The sequence below is a fragment of the Babylonia areolata genome, chromosome 35 (assembly GCF_041734735.1).
Source record: "Babylonia areolata isolate BAREFJ2019XMU chromosome 35, ASM4173473v1, whole genome shotgun sequence".
Lineage (NCBI taxonomy): Eukaryota > Metazoa > Mollusca > Gastropoda > Neogastropoda > Buccinidae > Babylonia > Babylonia areolata.
In genome coordinates this window covers 22,866,054-22,886,053 of record NC_134910.1, presented here as the reverse complement: position 1 = coordinate 22,886,053, position 20,000 = coordinate 22,866,054, and the positions used below count along the sequence as shown (strand labels likewise).

General features: G+C 45.1%; 1 protein-coding gene across 1 annotated transcript in view; it reads right to left on the bottom strand.

Moving 5' to 3' along the window:
• The window catches only part of LOC143278022 (uncharacterized), a 227,046-nt gene that overhangs the window by 193,379 nt on the left and 13,667 nt on the right, over nt 1–20,000 (bottom strand). The window contains 6 exon segments of the mRNA XM_076583034.1: nt 972–1,181; nt 5,542–6,164; nt 11,294–11,371; nt 12,138–12,255; nt 16,258–16,389; nt 19,493–19,621. Of these exon segments, the coding sequence (XP_076439149.1) occupies nt 972–1,181; nt 5,542–6,164; nt 11,294–11,371; nt 12,138–12,255; nt 16,258–16,389; nt 19,493–19,621 (1,290 nt within the window).

Here is a 20,000-nt window from a genome sequence, read left to right as displayed (position 1 = left end):
TTAACAGTCAGTGTAAACGTGATGTTCAAAATGAAAAAAAATAGAGGAAATATTTGCCTGAAGATTTAAATGTTGCTTTTCATCTGTTCGCAAAAAATGATCATAGAAATGAGTCTGATGATGGGGAACTTGTTCTGTCAAGTTCTACCCACTACACAGTAACCAAACGTTCTGCAACACCGGTGTTGTAAAAGTAACAATAGCAATTTTGCTGACAGAATAATATCAGTTCAGACGTGAATCTCACTAACAGTAAGTTACTACAGCACACAAACAACCCCCACACACCTATCCCCTTACTCCACACACACATCCTTCGCTACTTTCAGCTCATTGAAAGCATTATGAGATGCAATAGCTGATGGAAGCAGAGTCCCCCCCCCCACCCAAAATCAGTTCATTTCTTATCTTCCATTTTGGTGGTGAAGGCAGCATAGTCCTACATTTTCTGTGTGCATGGACTAATTCAAGACGTTCACTCTCGCAACCCACAAGTTCTTTTCTTTTCTTTCATCTTTTCTTGTTCCTGTGTGTTTCCATTTTTTAAATTTTTGGTTTGTTTTTGTTGTTAATTATCATCAATGATAACAAATACATCCATACATGTCTTAGTTCACTGAAACACAATATATACGGACTGGAGTGCAATATTTACGGTACAGACTCCTTGAAAGGGAGTGGTTCAGATCTGTTTCAAAGGATGTGACTGAGAGATTGTGACCGACTGAAAAAAAAGAAAAAATATATATGAATTTTGTACTTGTATTTGTATTTATTTTTATAATCTTTTTTTTTTTAAATGATGAATAAGAAATAAAAAGCATGGAAGTCCAGGAAAACACAGCTGAAAAAACAACAACTAAAAGCTCCACAGCCTTGTTTCCATGTTGAACTTTAAAAAAAACACAACAACAACGTGATGTAACATATTAAAAACAAACACCGAATTACGCAACCCAACCCAAACTCACGTCCGCAGGTCGCAGAGACGTCCTTCAGCCGCAAGCAATCACCAGCATCTGCGTAGTACCCGGGGTCACACTGGCAGGTGCCTCCCGTTTTGCCGCTGCACTCGGCATGTTCTCTGCACTGTCCGTACCCCTCACACACCTCGCCCTCCGCTTTGCGTTCCTGGCACTGTCCGCCCTTTTCGTAGTAAGCCGCGTTGCACGTGCACACACCTGAGTGAGAGAGTTTTCAGTCAGGGGTGTAGTCAAGAGAACATCGTGCCTGAGGGTAAATGTGTACCTGTGGGTAATCTGCCTGAGGCAAGGCAAACTGCCCGAGGGTAAGCAATATCCAGTATTCATGAACACAAGAGTCTACCCGCTGTCTGAAAACCCAAGGCAATTTACCCTTACTACCTGTCAAGGGTGACTGCCCACGAAGCAGAGGTAAATATGGCGGATCTTTTTGCAGCATTTTTCTTTCTTTTTTTTTTCAAAAGGGAAAACAGGCATGCTTTATGGATAGCACGTGTTTTGCGAACTCTCTCGACAAGGCTGTGGTGCGATGAGAAGTGAAACTGAGAGCATGTGCAGACGGGAATCTTTGGGATTTAAAAAAAAAAGGACGATGGGTTAGCTGTCTGAACAGACGGCGTGTGTCTTGAATACGAAGTTAACTTATCCTTCAAGCTAAACTGTACCTGTGGGTCCCAACCATGTCAAAGATAACTTGCCTGAAGGCAAAATGAATTTTGTCTTGAATACAGCCCAAGGTGGTGTCAAAAGTGAAGTCCGAGAATGAGTGTGCCCTTTTATTTGTTGTGGTGGTTTGATACTTAGTTCTATAATGTATGCAAACAGCACCACATTTTGAAGTGTATATCTTTTTTTTAAATTTTTTTTTCATTTTTTTTCAGAGCTATATATTTACGAGGGTCATTCAATAAATAAGGTGAATTTTTCGGTATAAGGACTTCTAATACAAATAGAAGCTTACTTTTTTTTTTTTTTTTTTGGTTTGTTTTACTTCTTTTTCACATGGATTTAATTTGTTTTGCAGATTAAAAAAAAAACTTTGAGAGTTTTGGCGATTAACAAAGATGACCGACCAAGAAGCATGCTCCAGGATTGAACAGCTGTCAGTTATCAAGTTTTTGGTTGCTGAAGGGTGCAAACCAGTTGAAATTCATAGGAGAATGTCAACTGTGTATGGTGCCACATGTTTCAGCCGAAAAAATGTCTACAAGTGGGCTAAATTGTTTAAAGAAGGACGGAGCAGTGTTGAGGATGAAGACAGGCCTGGAAGGCCTACAGAAGTGAGGTCTCCTGAGGTGATCGAATCAGTCAATGACCTCATTCAGTCTGACAGAAGGGTGACAGTGGATGACAGTGCCAACTACTGTGAACTGCTGAGGCAGGTCAAGAAAGACATAAAGAACAAACGCAGGGGTCATCAGTCAGAAGGAGTCATCTTGCATCATGACAATGCAAGGCCTCACACAGCAGCCCGAACGGTGCAGACCATCAACGAGCTGGGCTGGGAACTGCTCCCTCATCCCCCTTACAGCCCAGACCTTGCCCCTTCAGACTTTCACCTGTTTGGTCCCTTGAAAGCGTCCACGAGAGGCACGAAGTTTGAAAGTGACGATGAAGTCAAAAGTGTTGTGAGCGACTGGCTGAGACATCAGTCCAAAGATTTTTACGCTGAGGGAATACGGAAGCTTGTGCACAGATGGGAAAAGTGTGTGACAGTGCTGGGAGACTACGTTGAAAAAAAGAAAGAAAAAAAAAGTAAGCTTCTATCTGTATTAGAAGTCCTTATACCGAAAAATTCACCTTATTTATTGAATGACCCTCGTATATTGATGGTATTCGCATTTTTTCCCCATGCTACTCCTGTACATTGTAAATATCATTGACAGTAACTTCGTTACAACTGATTGCTCCTAGCGTCATTTAGGTTTTGTCTGATATTCATTATTATTTTTTTTAATTAAAAAAAAAAATTATATTATTATTATTTATTTATTCATTTATTTCATTTCATTTTATTTGTCTATTTATTTATTTATTTTTTATTATTTTATTATTTATTTATTTATTATATATATATACATTTTTTTTCTCAAGGCCTGACAAAGTGCGTTGGGTTATGCTGCTGGTCAGGCATCTGCTTGGCAGATGTGGTAGAGCGTATTATGGATTTGTCCGAACACAGTGATGCCTCCTTGAGCTACTGAAACTGAAACTGATATTCCTCTCTTTCCTGAAGCAGATACTGTGTAATTGACTGTGTTAATGTGAGACGTGCAGAATGTGATGCTGGGCAGAGTATTGGCTATTGTATTGCATTGTATTGTGTTGTATTGCGTTGTGTTCTTTTGTGCTCTGTTGTGTTATGCATTGTATTGATTTATACTGAATTGAACTGTATTGCATGATATTGTATTGTATTGTATTTTATTGTATTGTATTGCGTTGTGTTCTTTTGTGCTGTGTTGTGTTATGTTGCTTTGCGTTGTGGTGTATTGATTTGTACTGAATAGAACTGTATTGTACAGTATTGTATTGTGCTGTGTTATGTTGCTTTGCATTGAGTTGTATCAATTTGTACTGAATAGAACTGTATTGCATTGCATTGCATTGTATTGTATTGTATTGTATTGCGTTGTGTTCTTTTGTGCTGTGTTGTGTTATGTTGTGTTACATTGCAGTGTATTGATTTGTACTGAATTGAACTGCATTGCATTGTATTGCATTGCGTGGTTTTGTATTGTATTGTGTTCTTTTGTGCTGTGTTGTGTCATGTTGCTTTGCATTGTGGTGTATTGATTTGTACTGAATTGAACTGAATTGCATGATATTGTATTGTATTGTATTGTGTTGTGTTATGTTGCGTTGCATTGCGTTGTATCGATTTGTACTGAATAGAACTGTATTGTATTGTATTGTGTTCTTTTGTGCTATGTTGTGTTATGTTGCGTTGCATTGCATTGTGTTGATTTGTACTGAATAGAACTGTATTGTATTGTATTGCTTTCTATTGCATTGTATTGTACTAATTTGCATTGCTACTCTTTGTGATAACAGATTTCATTGTGTGAAACTCGGGCTTCTCTTCCTAGGGAGAAGAGAAAGCTCGTCGATGCAATGCAGCATCACCACTCCCCCACCCCCTCCAACACTCCCACACACATCCTTTTTTTTTTTTTTTTTTAAGAAATGGAATTTCAGGCATTTAGATAATATAATGAGAAAAAAATTGTGATTTTAAGCTGAAGGCTACGTTCCTTTTCTCTTTCAGGAAATATAATAAAAATAATAATAATAATAATAATAATAATAATAATAATAATGGTATTTATATAGCGCTGAATCTTGTGCAGAGACAAATCAAAGCGCTTTCGCACCAGTCATTCAGGCACACGCATAACTCTAAAACTGGAGAAACTGAAGACAAGGAAGAGGCAGGCAAGGGAGGCTATTTTGGGAAGAGGTGGGTTTTAAGGCCAGACTTCACAGACTGAGTGTGGAGACTTGACGAAGCGAAAGAGGAAGTTCATTCCAATCGCAAGGTCCAGAGACAGAAAGATCATCATCATCATCATCATCAACATCATCATCATCATCATCACCACCACCACCACCACCACCACCATCATCATCATCATCACCATCACCATCACCACCATCATCATCAACATCATCATCATCATCATCACCATGACCATCACCACCACCACCACCATCATCATCATCATTACCATTATTATTATCATCATCATCATCATCATTACCATCATCATCATCATCATCATCATCACCATTCTCATCATCACCACCGCCATCACCATCATAATCATCACTATCACCATCACCATCACCACCACCACTATCACCACCATTATCATCCCCATCATCACCACCACCACCACCATCACCATCACCACCATCACCACCACCATCATCATCACCATCACCACCACCATCACCACCACCATCATCATTCACCATCACCACCACCACCACCATCATCACCATCACCACCACAATCACCACCACCACCACCACCATCACCACCACCATCACCATCACCACCACCATCACCATCACCACCATCATCATCATCACCATCATCATCACCATCATCACCACCATCATCATCATCACCATCACCACCACCATCATCATCACCACCACCATCATCATTCACCATCACCACCACCATCATCATCACCACCACCATCATCATTCACCACCACCACCATCACCATCACCACCATCACCACCACCATCATCACCACCACCACCATCACCACCACCACCACCATCATCATCATCACCACCACCACCACCACCACCACCACCATCATCATCACCACCACCACCACCACCATCACCACCACCACCACCACCACCACCACCATCACCATCATCATCACCACCACCACCACCACCACCACCACCACCACCATCACCACCACCACCACCACCACCATCACCACCACCACCATCATCACCACCACCACCATCACCACCACCATCACCACCACCATCACTATAACCACAGTCATCACTGCCCCCTGCCGGTCACCTTGCGTGCACTGGGAGTTGAAAGTGCACTGCTTGCTGCTCGTGCAGATGATGCCGGCGTCCCTGCGGGACAGGCACAGCCCGCCCTCGGAGTAGAAGCCCTGCTTGCACATGCAGACGCCGCCGTTCTGCCCGGAGCACTCGGCATGCTCCACGCACTGACCCAGACCCGTGCACAACTCCTCCGCCTTCCTCAGCGGCTTGCACTCGCCGAAATCGTTGAAGAACCTGGCCTCGCACTCGCAGACCCCTTCCGCGGAGCAGTCGGCGTTGGTGACGCACACGTCGGTCGGAGCGCAGGGGTCGCCTGCCGGGATCAACGGCTGGCACTTGCCGGCCCTGTTGACGAAGTCCGCGTTGCACGTGCACACGCCGTTGAGGCACTCGGAGTTTTGCACGCACTGTCCCGGTCCGGTGCATGTTAGCCCGGCAGGGATCTCGCTCTTGCATTCGCCGAGGACGTTGAAGAAGGCTGTCTTGCACTGACAGGTGCCCCCTGTGGAGGAGGTGCATTGTCCGTTCTTCGTGCACTCCTTGGTGGCTGTGCACGGCTCCCCGACCTTCTTCACCGGGTCACATACTCCCTGGTTGTCATAGAAACCGTCGTTACATTTGCATCGATACCTGAAAACAAAAAAAAAAAAAACATCTTCACGAATAATGACCACCTGGTTGTCATAGAAACCGTCGTTACATTTGCATCGATACCTGAAAACAAGAACAAAACATGTTCACATTTAGTGACCACCCTGGTTGTCGTAGAAACCGTCGTTACATTTGCATCGATACCTGAAAACAAAAAAAAAAAAAAACATCTTCACGAATAATGACCACTCTGGTTGTCATAGAAACCGTCGCAACATTTGCATCGATACCTGAAAACAAGAACAAAACATGTTGACGATTAATGACCACCCTGGTTGTCGTAGAAACCGTCAACATTTGCATCGATACCTGAAAACAAGAACAAAACATGTTGACGATTATTGACCACTCTGGTTGTCATAGAAACCGTCGTTACATTTGCATCGAAACCTGAAAAAAACACAACCCTCCCCCCCAAAAAAAACCCAACATGTTCACGATTAATGACCACCGTGGTTGTTGTGAAAGCACTTTCGCTTACTGTGAAAATAACCATCATTACATTGAAATCGATATCTGAAAAAAAAGAAGTATGTTCATAATTTATGAAGACGCTGAATATAGGTGAAATACATTCTCCTATTGTGAAAATAAGTAGCATCTATATTTATAACTGAAGAAAGAAAAAAAAAACATGTTCACAATTTATAACTTCCCTGGTTTTAGGGAAAGCTCGTTGGCATATTGTGGACATAACCATGGTTACATTTATATCAAAATTTGATCAGAACAACACGTTTACAATGAATGACCACGCTGAATATAGTTAACGCATATTCTCATCTTGTGAACATAACCATCGTTAGATTTGACATCGATATCTGGAAACACAATGGTTTGCTTTGTGATGTGTTCTTCTTCTTCTTCTGCGTTCGTGGGCTGCAACTCCCACGTTCACTCGTATGCACACGAGTGGGCTTTTACGTGTATGACCGTTTTTACCCCGCCATGTAGGCAGCCATACTCCGTTTTCGGGGGTGTGCATGCTGGGTATGTTCTTGTTTCCATAACCCACCGAACGCTGACATGGATTACGGGATCTTTAACGTGCGTATTTGATCTTCTGCTTGCATATACACACGAAGGGGGTTCAGGCACTAAGCAGGTCTGCACAGATGTTGACCTGGGAGATCGTAAAAATCTCCACCCTTTACCCACCAGGCGCCGTCACCGTGATTCGAACCCGGGACCCTCAGATTGACAGTCCAACGCTTTAACCACTCGGCTATTGCGCCCGTCTGTGATGTGTTCGCTATCGCTGGATAACTGTTAACCAAACTAGTTGTTCAAGGTTCCGTTGAATTATAATGTCAGATCATGTATCAAAATCAAAATAACTAATACAACAACAACAACAAATAAGAGCTTGTGTGACTCGCGTGAGATTTCTGCCATGCAAGAATAATTCCGAAAACTTCGATAGTGGAGTGGGGGGGCGGGAGGGGGAGCGGGGGCGACGAGGGGAGAGGGGGGGGGGGGGCTGGGGGCTGAGAGCGAACAAACATACAGTGTCTGAAACCACCAGAGTGAACAGACTTTGCACAACTTGATATCCTCAGTCCAACATTGCAAATCACGCTAGCAGTCAGTTATGTCAGTTCCATCCCGGCTTCTTCCATAAAATTTCATTATCACTTGTTGTTTTTGCCACAGAACGAAACTGACGGAATGGAGACTGGAACAAATTAGGCAAGCTTCTTTAAAGAAAAACCAAAATAAAAAAGAGAAAAGGCCAACGAATGATCAAAAAACAAAACAAAAAAAACTTTGGGGGAGAGGGAGAGAAAGAAAAAAGAGAGAGGGAGAAAGAGAGAGAGAGAGAGAGAAATGGATTGAGAGGGGTACAGAGGGAGAGTGAGGAAGGGAGAGAGGGGGAAAGAGAGAAAGAGAAACAGGGAGAACGAACGAACGAACGAACGAATTTTATTGCTATTAAGCTGTGAAGCCCATTCAGCAATGCGACACGACACACAGTAATCGTGACGCGAAGTCACAGACATGGAAACCATGGCAATGTTTTCTTTTTTCAATGTACAATCACATGACACAATCGTTATTGTCAATATCGATATTGTCACTGACAAGAGATTCTGTTGACAAGGCGAGGCACAGTAGCGAACACATCAGCCCAGGTAGAACTGGATCAGGCCACGAAGAGTTTGCAAGTCTCGTTCTGCACGTGCTTGTGTGTCAGTGTGCTGTGTGTTGTGGATTCGTTTTCCTTTTCTTATTTTGGATAACTTGACACGTTCTTCCTCTAACATATTCTTTTCGTCCTGTTTTATAAACCAGAAGGTACAGTCCACATCACTATTTGTGCTGATCGAATATTCAAGTGCAATATCATCCGATTCACATAACAGCACATCTGCACCATCATACCTATTAGAAACAACCTTTCGAAATGCTTCATTTCTGTGTCTATCTCTCAAACGCCTTTGTGTCGATCTGTCAGTCAATGTCGCTACGTAACTCTTTACAACACCAACATCGAACCCAGCCACTGTACTGTCACTTACTGACTCACTGTCATTGTCTGGCTGCTGAAGAAACTGAGAGGTGTCGTAGTCCGATGGTGAAGGAATATTCACGTTGCCTGTCACCTGTGACACACCTGCTGCTGGCTCGTCGTTCTGGTCCGTGCACACCGTCAGAGTGTGTTGTGTGTCTCTGTCCCTTGTGTCAGCTTGTTTAGAATGGTCGTCAGAAAAGGACTGTCCCTTCACAACACACTCAGCACCAGCTGCGACACCTGCCTGCCTTTCTTTCTGCTGCCTCGTTCTTTCCTGATCTCGTCTGATCTAGCTGGGCGGTTTCCTTCTGAAGTATTGCACTTGCGTGCTACGGTTCAAGACGGGGTCCGCCATTGTTGTTGGCATTTCAGTGTCAACTTGTTTCAGTCGCAAAACGACCAGTGTGCTGTCGCCGTCACCCACCACTTTCCAACTCGTCACCCACCACTTTCCAACTCGTCACCCACCACTTTCCAACTCGTCACCCACAACTTTCCAACTCGTCACCCACCACTTTCCAACTCGTCACCCACAACTTTCCAACTCGTCACCCACCACTTTCCAACTCGTCACCCACAACTTTCCAACTCGTCACCCACCACTTTCCAACTCGTCACCCACAACTTTCCAACTCGTCACCCACAACTTTCCAACTCGTCACCCACCACTTTCCAACTCGTCACCCACAACTTTCCAACTCGTCACCCACCACTTTCCAACTCGTCACCCACCACTTTCCAACTCGTCACCCACAACTTTCCAACTCGTCACCCACAACTTTCCAACTCGTCACCCACCACTTTCCAACTCGTCACCCACAACTTTCCAACTCGTCACCCACCACTTTCCAACTCGTCACCCACCACTTTCCAACTCGTCACCCACAACTTTCCAACTCGTCACCCACCACTTTCCAACTCGTCACCCACCACTTTCCAACTCGTCACCCACCACTTTCCAACTCGTCACCCACCACTTTCACCACTTTCCAACTCGTCACCCACCACTTTCCAACTCGTCACCCACCACTTTCCAACTCGTCACCCACCACTTTCACCACTTTCCAACTCGTCACCCACCACTTTCACCACTTTCCAACTCGTCACCCACCACTTTCCAACTCGTCACCCACCACTTTCCAACTCGTCACCCACCACTTTCACCACTTTCCAACTCGTCACCCACAACTTTCCAACTCGTCACCCACCACTTTCCAACTCGTCACCCACCACTTTCCAACTCGTCACCCACCACTTTCCAACTCGTCACCCACAACTTTCCAACTCGTCACCCACCACTTTCCAACTCGTCACCCACCACTTTCCAACTCGTCACCCACAACTTTCCAACTCGTCACCCACCACTTTCCAACTCGTCACCCACCACTTTCCAACTCGTCACCCACAACTTTCCAACTCGTCACCCACCACTTTCCAACTCGTCACCCACCACTTTCCAACTCGTCACCCACAACTTTCCAACTCGTCACCCACAACTTTCCAACTCGTCACCCACAACTTTCCAACTCGTCACCCACCACTTTCCAACTCGTCACCCACAACTTTCCAACTCGTCACCCACCACTTTCCAACTCGTCACCCACAACTTTCCAACTCGTCACCCACCACTTTCCAACTCGTCACCCACCACTTTCCAACTCGTCACCCACAACTTTCCAACTCGTCACCCACAACTTTCCAACTCGTCACCCACCACTTTCCAACTCGTCACCCACAACTTTCCAACTCGTCACCCACAACTTTCCAACTCGTCACCCACCACTTTCCAACTCGTCACCCACCACTTTCCAACTCGTCACCCACAACTTTCCAACTCGTCACCCACAACTTTCCAACTCGTCACCCACAACTTTCCAACTCGTCACCCACCACTTTCCAACTCGTCACCCACCACTTTCCAACTCGTCACCCACCACTTTCCAACTCGTCACCCACAACTTTCCAACTCGTCACCCACCACTTTCCAACTCGTCACCCACCACTTTCCAACTCGTCACCCACAACTTTCCAACTCGTCACCCACAACTTTCCAACTCGTCACCCACCACTTTCCAACTCGTCACCCACCACTTTCCAACTCGTCACCCACAACTTTCCAACTCGTCAGCGCATTGTCGGTCAGTCAACAGGGCAGACAGGGTTTTCTCCACAGTCGCTGGAAGTCCAGTAACTGGCATTTTGAAGCAAAATTGACGATTTTTGCACAGCTCTCACAAGTGTCGCCCTGTCGCTTCGCGCTGCGTCACGGAGGACACCGAGAGACAGGGAGAGAGACAGAGAGAGAGAGAGAGTGAGGAAAGGAGAGAGGGAGAGAGAGAGAGAAAGAGAGACAGGGAGAGAGAGTGAGGAAGGGAGAGAGGGAGAGAGAGAGAGAAAGAGAGACAGGGAGAGAGACAGAGAGAGAGAGAGAGTGAGGAAGGGAGAGAGGGAGAGAGAGAGAGAAAGAGAGACAGGGAGAGAGACAGAGAGAGAGAGAGAGAGAGAGAGACAGGGGAGAGAGAGTGGGGAGGGAGACAGAGACAGACAAAGACACACACACACGCACACACACACACACAGAAAGTGGACACGTCACCTGACACAACCAGCATTGACGACACATTCTGCATCTCTCGTGCAGGATCGGTTGGGCTTGTGTCGGAGTCGACAGCGACTGCACACACACACACACACACACACACACACACACACACACACACACACACAGACGCACACACGCACGCACGCACACACATAGATACACACACACACACACACACACACACACAGACGCACACACGCACGCACGCACACACATAGATACATACACACACACGCACGCACACACAACCACACACAAACATGTGCTGGCACACACACACACACATACACACTGATACACCATCACCACCACCACCACCACCACCACAACCTCCCGTTACGCAAACCCCCCCACACCCAAAACTTCACACACACACACACACACATCCACACAGACGCTCACACATCCACATCCACACACATACACACACACACACACATACGCACGCACGCACACACACACACACACACACACACACACACACACACACACACACACATTCCAACATCCACTCCCCCACCCAACCCAACTCGGCGCCCACACATGCATACACTCCTGGTGGAAGGGAAATGGAAGAGAGGGGAACACTGTGTGTGTGTGTGTGTGTGTGTGTGTGTGTGTGTGTGTGTGTGTGTGTGTGTGCGTGCGTGCTTGTGTGCGTGCGTGCATGTGTGTGTGTGTGTGCGTGCGTGCGATGAGTGTGTGTGTGTGTGTGTGTGTGTATGCAAAAAAGATGCGTGCATATATTCTTTCAAAAGCCCCTATAAAAGGCACGTCAAATCAACTTCTTCCCTCCCCTTGCCTCGCCGAACCAGAAGGGAGAGAATTCATCACTCACCCACTGCCGTGCGCATAGTAGTCGCTCTCGCAGTCGCATGTTCCCCCCTCGTTGGTAGTGCATTCCGAGAGCTCCACACACTGACCAAATCCCGTGCAGGGTTTTCCGGCGTTGATGGCTGTGACATTGGTAGGAGTGATTTCAGAATACAGAATATTTGATACTCAACTCCATAAAGGGACATCATACGAGGGTCATTCAATAAATAAGGTGAATTTTTCGGTATAAGGACTTCTGATACAGATAGAAGCTTACTTTTGAGAAAAAATTTTCAATGTAGTCTCCCAGCACTGTCACACACTTTTCCCATCTGTGCACAAGCTTCCGTATTCCCTCAGCATAAAAATCTTTGGACTGATGTCTCAGCCAGTCGCTCACAACACTTCCAGGCCTGTCTTCATCCTCAACACTGCTCCGTCCTTCTTTAAACAATTTAGCCCACTTGTAGACATTTTTTCGGCTGAAACATGTGGCACCATACACAGTTGACATTCTCCTATGAATTTCAACTGGTTTGCACCCTTCAGCAACCAAAAACTTGATAACTGACCGCTGTTCAATCCTGGAGCATGCTTCTTGGTCGGCCATCTTTGTTAATCGCCAAAACTCTCAAAGTTTTTTTAAAATCTGCACAACAAATTAAATCCATGTGAAAAAGAAGTAAAACAAAAACACAAAAAAGAAAGAAAAAAAAAGTAAGCTTCTATCTGTATTGGAAGTCCTCATACCGAAAAATTCACCTTATTTATTGAATGACCCTCGTACATGTGCTTGATACGCATGTGCATGTGTGTGTGTGACAAGCGTTTAATCCGTGAGGTTTATATTTTTTTGAGTTTATCATATATTCTGCGCAGCATTTACATTGATTACAAGTCGTGAAACATGAGTAGGAAGATGTGTGATGAATATCCTTGCAAATAACGGGAGATGGATTGATAGAGCAACCCAGAGCAGCTTTCGAAAAGTATTAACTGATTACTTACCAGTTCAAATTATTTATTTATTTATTTATTTATTTATTTATGTAAGCTTATCTATTATTTATTCACCTATTTTTCTTTCTTTTTTTTCCTCAAGGCCTGACTAAGCGCGTTGGGTTATGCTGCTGGTCAGGCATCTGCTTGGCAGATGTGGTGTAGCGTATATGGATTTGTCCGAACGCAGTGACGCCTCCTTGAGCTACTGAAACTAAAACTTACCAGTTCCCCAAACAAGACCTATTAAATTAACCCCCCAACCCCCGTACCCCCATCCACGCTCCACAATCTGTGTCCTTTGGCTAAAATGTTAGAGGATCCATAGCCTCGTACGGCCATCAGGGAAGCGAACTCATACCCACTGTGTCTCGGGGGTGGACATGGGAAGGCAGGACCTGTCCTGTTTTTCTCCTTCACAGTGGGGTAAGTTGTTCTACCCCTAACCCGCCCCCCCCCCCATCCCCAACCTGTCTCGCCCATGTAAGATCAAGAGCGCGAATAAATCCCGCCGTTACTACTTCTTCATCTACTACTGTTAGTGCTGCTGCTACTACTACTACTACTACTACTACTACTACTACTACTACTACTACTAATCAAGAGCGCGAATAAATCCCGCCGTTACTACTACTACTACTACTACTACTACTAATCAAGAGCGCGAATAAATCCCGCCGTTACTACCTCTTCATCTACCACTGTTACTACTGCTGCTGTTGCTACTACTATTGCTGCTACTGCTACTGCTGCCACTGCTACTGCTGCTGCTGTTGCTGCTACTACTACTGCTGCTGCTGTTGCTACTACTATTGCTGCTACTGCTACTACTGCCACTGCTACTGCTGCTGCTGTTGCTACTACTACTACTACTACTACTACTACTCTTTCTGCTGATCAAGAGCGCGAATAAATCCCGCCGTTACTACTACTACTACTACTACTACTACTACTACTACTACTACTACTACTACTACTACTACTACTACTACTACTACTCTTTCTGCTGATCAAGAGCGCGAATAAATCCCGCCGTTACTACTACTACTACTACTACTACTACTACTACTACTACTACTACTACTACTACTACTACTCTTTCTGCTGATCAAGAGCGCGAATAAATCCCGCCGTTACTACTACTACTACTATTACTCTTTCTGCTGATCAAGAGCGCGAATAAATCCCGCCGTTACTACTACTACTACTACTACTGCTGCTGCTGCTGCTGCTGCTGCTGCTACTACTACTACTACTACTACTACTACTAATCAAGAGCGCGAATAAATCCCGCCGTTACTACCTCTTCATCTACCACTGTTACTACTGCTGCTGTTGCTACTACTATTGCTGCTACTGCTACTGCTACTGCTGCCACTGCTACTGCTGCTGTTGCTACTACTACTACTCTTTCTGCTGATCAAGAGCGCGAATAAATCCCGCCGTTACTACTACTACTACTACTACTACTACTACTACTACTACTACTACTACTACTACTACTACTACTCTTTCTGCTGATCAAGAGCGCGAATAAATCCCGCCATTACTACTACTACTACTACTACTACTACTACTACTACTACTACTACTACTCTTTCTGCTGATCAAGAGCGCGAATAAATCCCGCCGTTACTACTACTACTACTACTACTACTACTACTGCTGCTGCTGCTACTACTACTACTACTACTACTACTACTACTAATCAAGAGCGCGAATAAATCCCGCCGTTACTACCTCTTCATCTACCACTGTTACTACTGCTGCTGTTGCTACTACTATTGCTGCTACTGCTACTGCTACTGCTGCTGTTGCTACTACTACTACTACTACTACTACTACTACTACTACTACTACTACTACTCTTTCTGCTGATCAAGAGCGCGAATAAATCCCGCCGTTACTACTACTACTACTACTACTACTACTACTACTAATCAAGAGCGCGAATAAATCCCGCCGTTACTACCTCTTCATCTACCACTGTTACTACTGCTGCTGTTGCTACTACTATTGCTGCTACTGCTACTGCTACTGCTGCCACTGCTACTGCTGCTGCTGTTGCTGCTACTACTACTGCTGCTGCTGTTACTACTGCTAGTGCTGTTACTACTGCTACTACTACTACTACTACTACTACTACTACTACTACTACTACTACTACTACTACTACTACTCTTTCAGCTGATCAAGAGCGCAAATAAATCCCGCCGTTGCTACTTCTTCATCTACCACTGTTACTGCTACTGCTACTACTACTGCTGCTGCTACTGCTACTGCTGCTACTGCTAGTGCTACTACTGCTACTGCTGTTACTGCTGCTAGTACTGATGCTACTACTACTACTGCTGTTACTACTGCTAGTACTGATGCTACTACTACTACTGCTGTTGCTACTGCTAGTACTGATGCTACTACTACTACTGCTGTTACTGCTGCTAGTACTGATGCTACTACTACTACTGCTGTTACTACTGCTAGTACTGATGCTACTACTACTACTGCTGTTGCTACTGCTAGTACTGATGCTACTACTACTACTGCTGTTGCTACTGCTAGTACTGATGCTACTACTACTACTGCTGTTGCTACTGCTAGTACTGATGCTACTACTACTACTGCTGTTGCTACTGCTAGTACTGATGCTACTACTACTACTGCTCCTTCTCCTCAAGTCTCTCCCTCTCACCAACTCTAGAAGTAGCAACGGCGGGATTTATTTGCGCTCTTGATCAGCTGAAAGAGTACGGCAATTGTGTAAAGTACAATACTTACAGACACAGTTTCCTAATCGATATATGTCGTCCAAATGCAAAGCCTAGTGAAGTGATCCTTCTAACAGAATTACAGCCAAGGCTGGCGAAATTTGTTCACGAATGTTTCTCTTCTTAATATGCTCATGTTTATGTTTCATTGTGTCTTATAAACTTTAAGGTTCTACCCCTACCTTTCTATTCTATTCTATTCTATTCTATTCTATTCCCCCCACACCCCCCACTCCTCCTCCTCTCCCCGAACCCTCCTCTCCACGCGTTCTCAGCTCCTCCTACCCCCACCCCCCCTCCCCCCCACCTCAACCCCACCCCCCACACCCACACCCCCCCACACACACCCCCACACACGCCCCTCCTTTTCCTCACCTTTCTTACACTCGACGTTCTTGTCGTTCCAGTAGCCAGGGTTGCAGGCACACAGGCTCGTGCTGCCCACGTCACACTCGGCGTAGACCACACACTGGCCGACTGCCTGGCAAGCGAACCCAGGCCTGATCGCTGTGTGATGACGACAACAGTGTGTGTTTGTTAGGGGGTGAGAAAAAACAACAACAACCACCACACCAACTATGTGAATAACCGAATAAATGAAGTACAAAAAAACACCAAAACAAAAGAAAACAAAAATCCGAAACAAACAGAAAAAAACCCAACCGTGTGAATAACTGAATGAATGAAGTAAAAACAAACAAACAAACAAACAAACAAACCAACCGTGTGAATAACTGAATAACTGAAGTAAAAACAAAACAAAACAACAACAACAACAAAACAACAAAAACAACCAAACCAACTGTGTGAATAATAGAATGAATGAAGTAAAAAACAACAAAAAAACAACAACAAACAAACAAACCAAAAAACCAACCATGTGAACAACTGAATAAATGAAGTAAAAAACAAAAACAAAAAACAAAAAAAAACAACTGTGTGAATAACTGAATAAATGAATGAACGAGTAAATGAATATATCCATAAACAAATAAATACAATGAATAAATAAGTAAATACATAGATATATACATACAGTAAGTAAGTAATTAAGAAAGTAAACAAATAGATAAATGAATAGTTAAACAGTGTTATCTGTCTATCTATATTCCTATCTATGTAAGTATGTAAACACACATACAAAATGAATAAACAAAAACTATCCATCTATCTATCCATCCATCTATCTATCTATTTATCTATCTATCTATGCAAGTATGTATAGTATGCACACAAACAAATGAATAAACAAAGAAATAAATTGCTGTATGAATGAATAGCCGACCAAACAAATAAGCAAAGGAGAATAAGAATTTAAAAAACAACAACACAACAACACAGTTTTAATGTAAATAGATAAGCAGATAACGAATAAATCAATAAATGATTTGAACAGATGACTGATTGAAGAAATGATTGAATAAATAAATAAATAAATAAATAAATAAATAATCACAATGATAATAACAGTAAGAATCGTTTTCCCTCGGTTTCAACGAAGACTACACAGAGCGGCTATTTACACGCACAGGAGTAGCTCTGCAGGCCAAAGTCTGGATTTCGCAAAGTGGTGAGCACAGAGGCCCACTCCCAGAAAGCCTGCTGATGTTGCAGGGGCAGATGCTGGTCAGTGGAGACGTTTTCTGGCTGCCCGACCCTTGCTGCTGCAGCGTCTCTCTTCACGTCTTATTGATGCACGCCAACTTACTCCATCACGTGCTGTGCTGGCATTTCAGCAGGGGAGATGCCCCCGAAAAACGGAGTATGGCTGCCTACATGGCGGGGGTAAAACGGTCATACACGTAAAAGCCCACTCGTGTGCATACGAGTGAACGCAGAAGAAGAAGAAGAAGAAGAAGCAGGGGAGATGTTGCACCACTGAAGATAGTCTTTCAGGTTGTCTGTATCGTTTGCATGGGCGACCTCTGTTTCAGCAAGGGAGATGTTGCACCACTGAAGACTGTCTTTCAGGTTGTCTGTATCGTTTGCATGGGCGACCTCTGTTTCTGTTTCAGCAAGGGAGATGTTGCACCATCAAAAACTGCCTTTCAGGTTGTCTGTATCGTTTGCATGGGCGACGTCTGTTTCTGTTTCAGCAAGGGAGATGTTGCACCACTGAAGACTGTCTTTCAGGTTGTCTGTATCGTTTGCATGGGCGACCTCTGTTTCTGTTTTAGCAAGGGAGATGTTGCATCACTGAAGACTGTCTTTCAGGTTGTCTGTATCGTTTGCATGGGCGACCTCTGTTTCTGTTTTAGCAAGGGAGATGTTGCACCTTTGAAAACTGTCTTTCAGGTTGTCTGTATCGTTTGCATGGGCGACCTGTTTCTGTTTTAGCAGGGGAGATGTTGCACCACTGAAGACTGTCTTTCAGGTTGTCTGTATCGTTTGCATGGGCGACCTGTTTCTGTTTTAGCAAGGGAGATGTTGCACCATTGAAAACTGCCTTTCAGGTTGTCTGTATCGTTTGCATGGGCGACGTCTGTTTCTGTTTTAGCAAGGGAGATGTTGCACCACTGAAAACTGTCTTTCAGGTTGTCTGTATCGTTTGCATGGGCGACCTCTGTTTCTAAGTCCCTGCGCTAGCTCCCCGAACAGCAGCTGCTATGGAATGTGGTGGTCCTCCATCCTTGTGACATGTCCTGACCAGTGAAACAGTAACTACAGGATCATTGCTTTGATAGATAAAGGGTGGGTCCCTTCAAGAACATCTGTGTTGGTGGCCTGGTCCTGTGACAGTGGCCCAAGAACGGAGCGCACGGCCCATTTAAAGGAATCCCTCCAGCCGTTTGAAGTGCCCCCTGTAGATCGTCCATGTCTCGCAGCCATGTTGAAATGATGGGTAGGGTCGACAGTGTTGCTGTACCCTTCAGTTTTGTGGTCAGGATGTTGTTGTCTCGTTCGTCATTTATCAGACAGATTCCCCCGTCTCCTCGACGAAGGCGGCAGTACGTCTCAGGTCCTCCAGTCCTCCGTAGAGCTTCCGGGCCGCTGGGATTGGGTCGGGTCAGGTTTTCTCTCGCAGCACTTGGTGGAGCGGGCTTGACTGCAGCAGATGTTCTGTTGTCTGGCTGTCTGTTCTGCAGGGGCACTGCTCTGTGTCGCCGATACGGAGTTTCGTGTATAGGTGGTGTTTCAGGCGGTTGTTTCCGCCTAGGAAGCGAGAGAATCTGAACGCACTGGTTCGATTCACGGCTCAGCCGCCGATATTTTCTCCCCCTCCACTAGACCTTGAGTGGTGATCTGGACGCTAGTCATTCGGATGAGACGATAAACCGAGGTCCCGTGTGCAGCATGCACTTAGCGCACATAAAAGAACCATCAGCAACAAAAGGGTTGTTTTGTTCCTGGCAAAATTCTGTAGAAAAATCCACTTCGATAGAATAAACAAATAAAACTGCACGCAGAAAAAAAAGGGGGTGGCGCTGTAGTGTAGCGACGCGCTCTCCCTGGGGGAGAGCAGCCCCGAATTTCACACAGAGAAATCTGTTGTGATAAAAAAAGAAAAAGAAATACAAATACAAATACAAAGAAAAAAAAAGAAAAAAAGCGAAACAAACAAGGAAGGAAGGAAGGAAGGAAGGAAAGAAGGAGGGGTTGAAGTACTCACAGGGCTCACACTTCTCCCCGTTGACGTAGAAGCCGACGACACAGTCACACAGCCCGCCCATGGTGGAGGTACACTCGGCGTTCTCCACGCACTGGCCAGACCCGAAACAGTCACTGCCCACCTTGTGCCCTGTCGACACGTGCGTGTGTTTGATAGTCAGTCGTGTCCGACTATGACCACCAGAACAGCAGAGGACGCAACTGCTGTCCTGACTGTCCGGGCTAGTCAACTGCCTAGTCAACTGCCGTCCTGACTATCCTGTCTAGTCAACTGCCTAGTCAACTGCCGTCCTGACTATCCGGGCTAAGCAACTGCTGTCCTGGACTATCCGGGCTAGTCAAACTGTCCTGAACTATCCGGGCTAGTCAAACTTGTCCTGACTATCTGGGCTGGTCAACTGCTGTCCTGACTATCCGGGCTAAGCAACTGCTGTCCTGGACTATCCGGGCTAGTCAAACTGTCCTGAACTATCCGGGCTAGTCAACTGCTGTCCTGACTATCCGGGCTT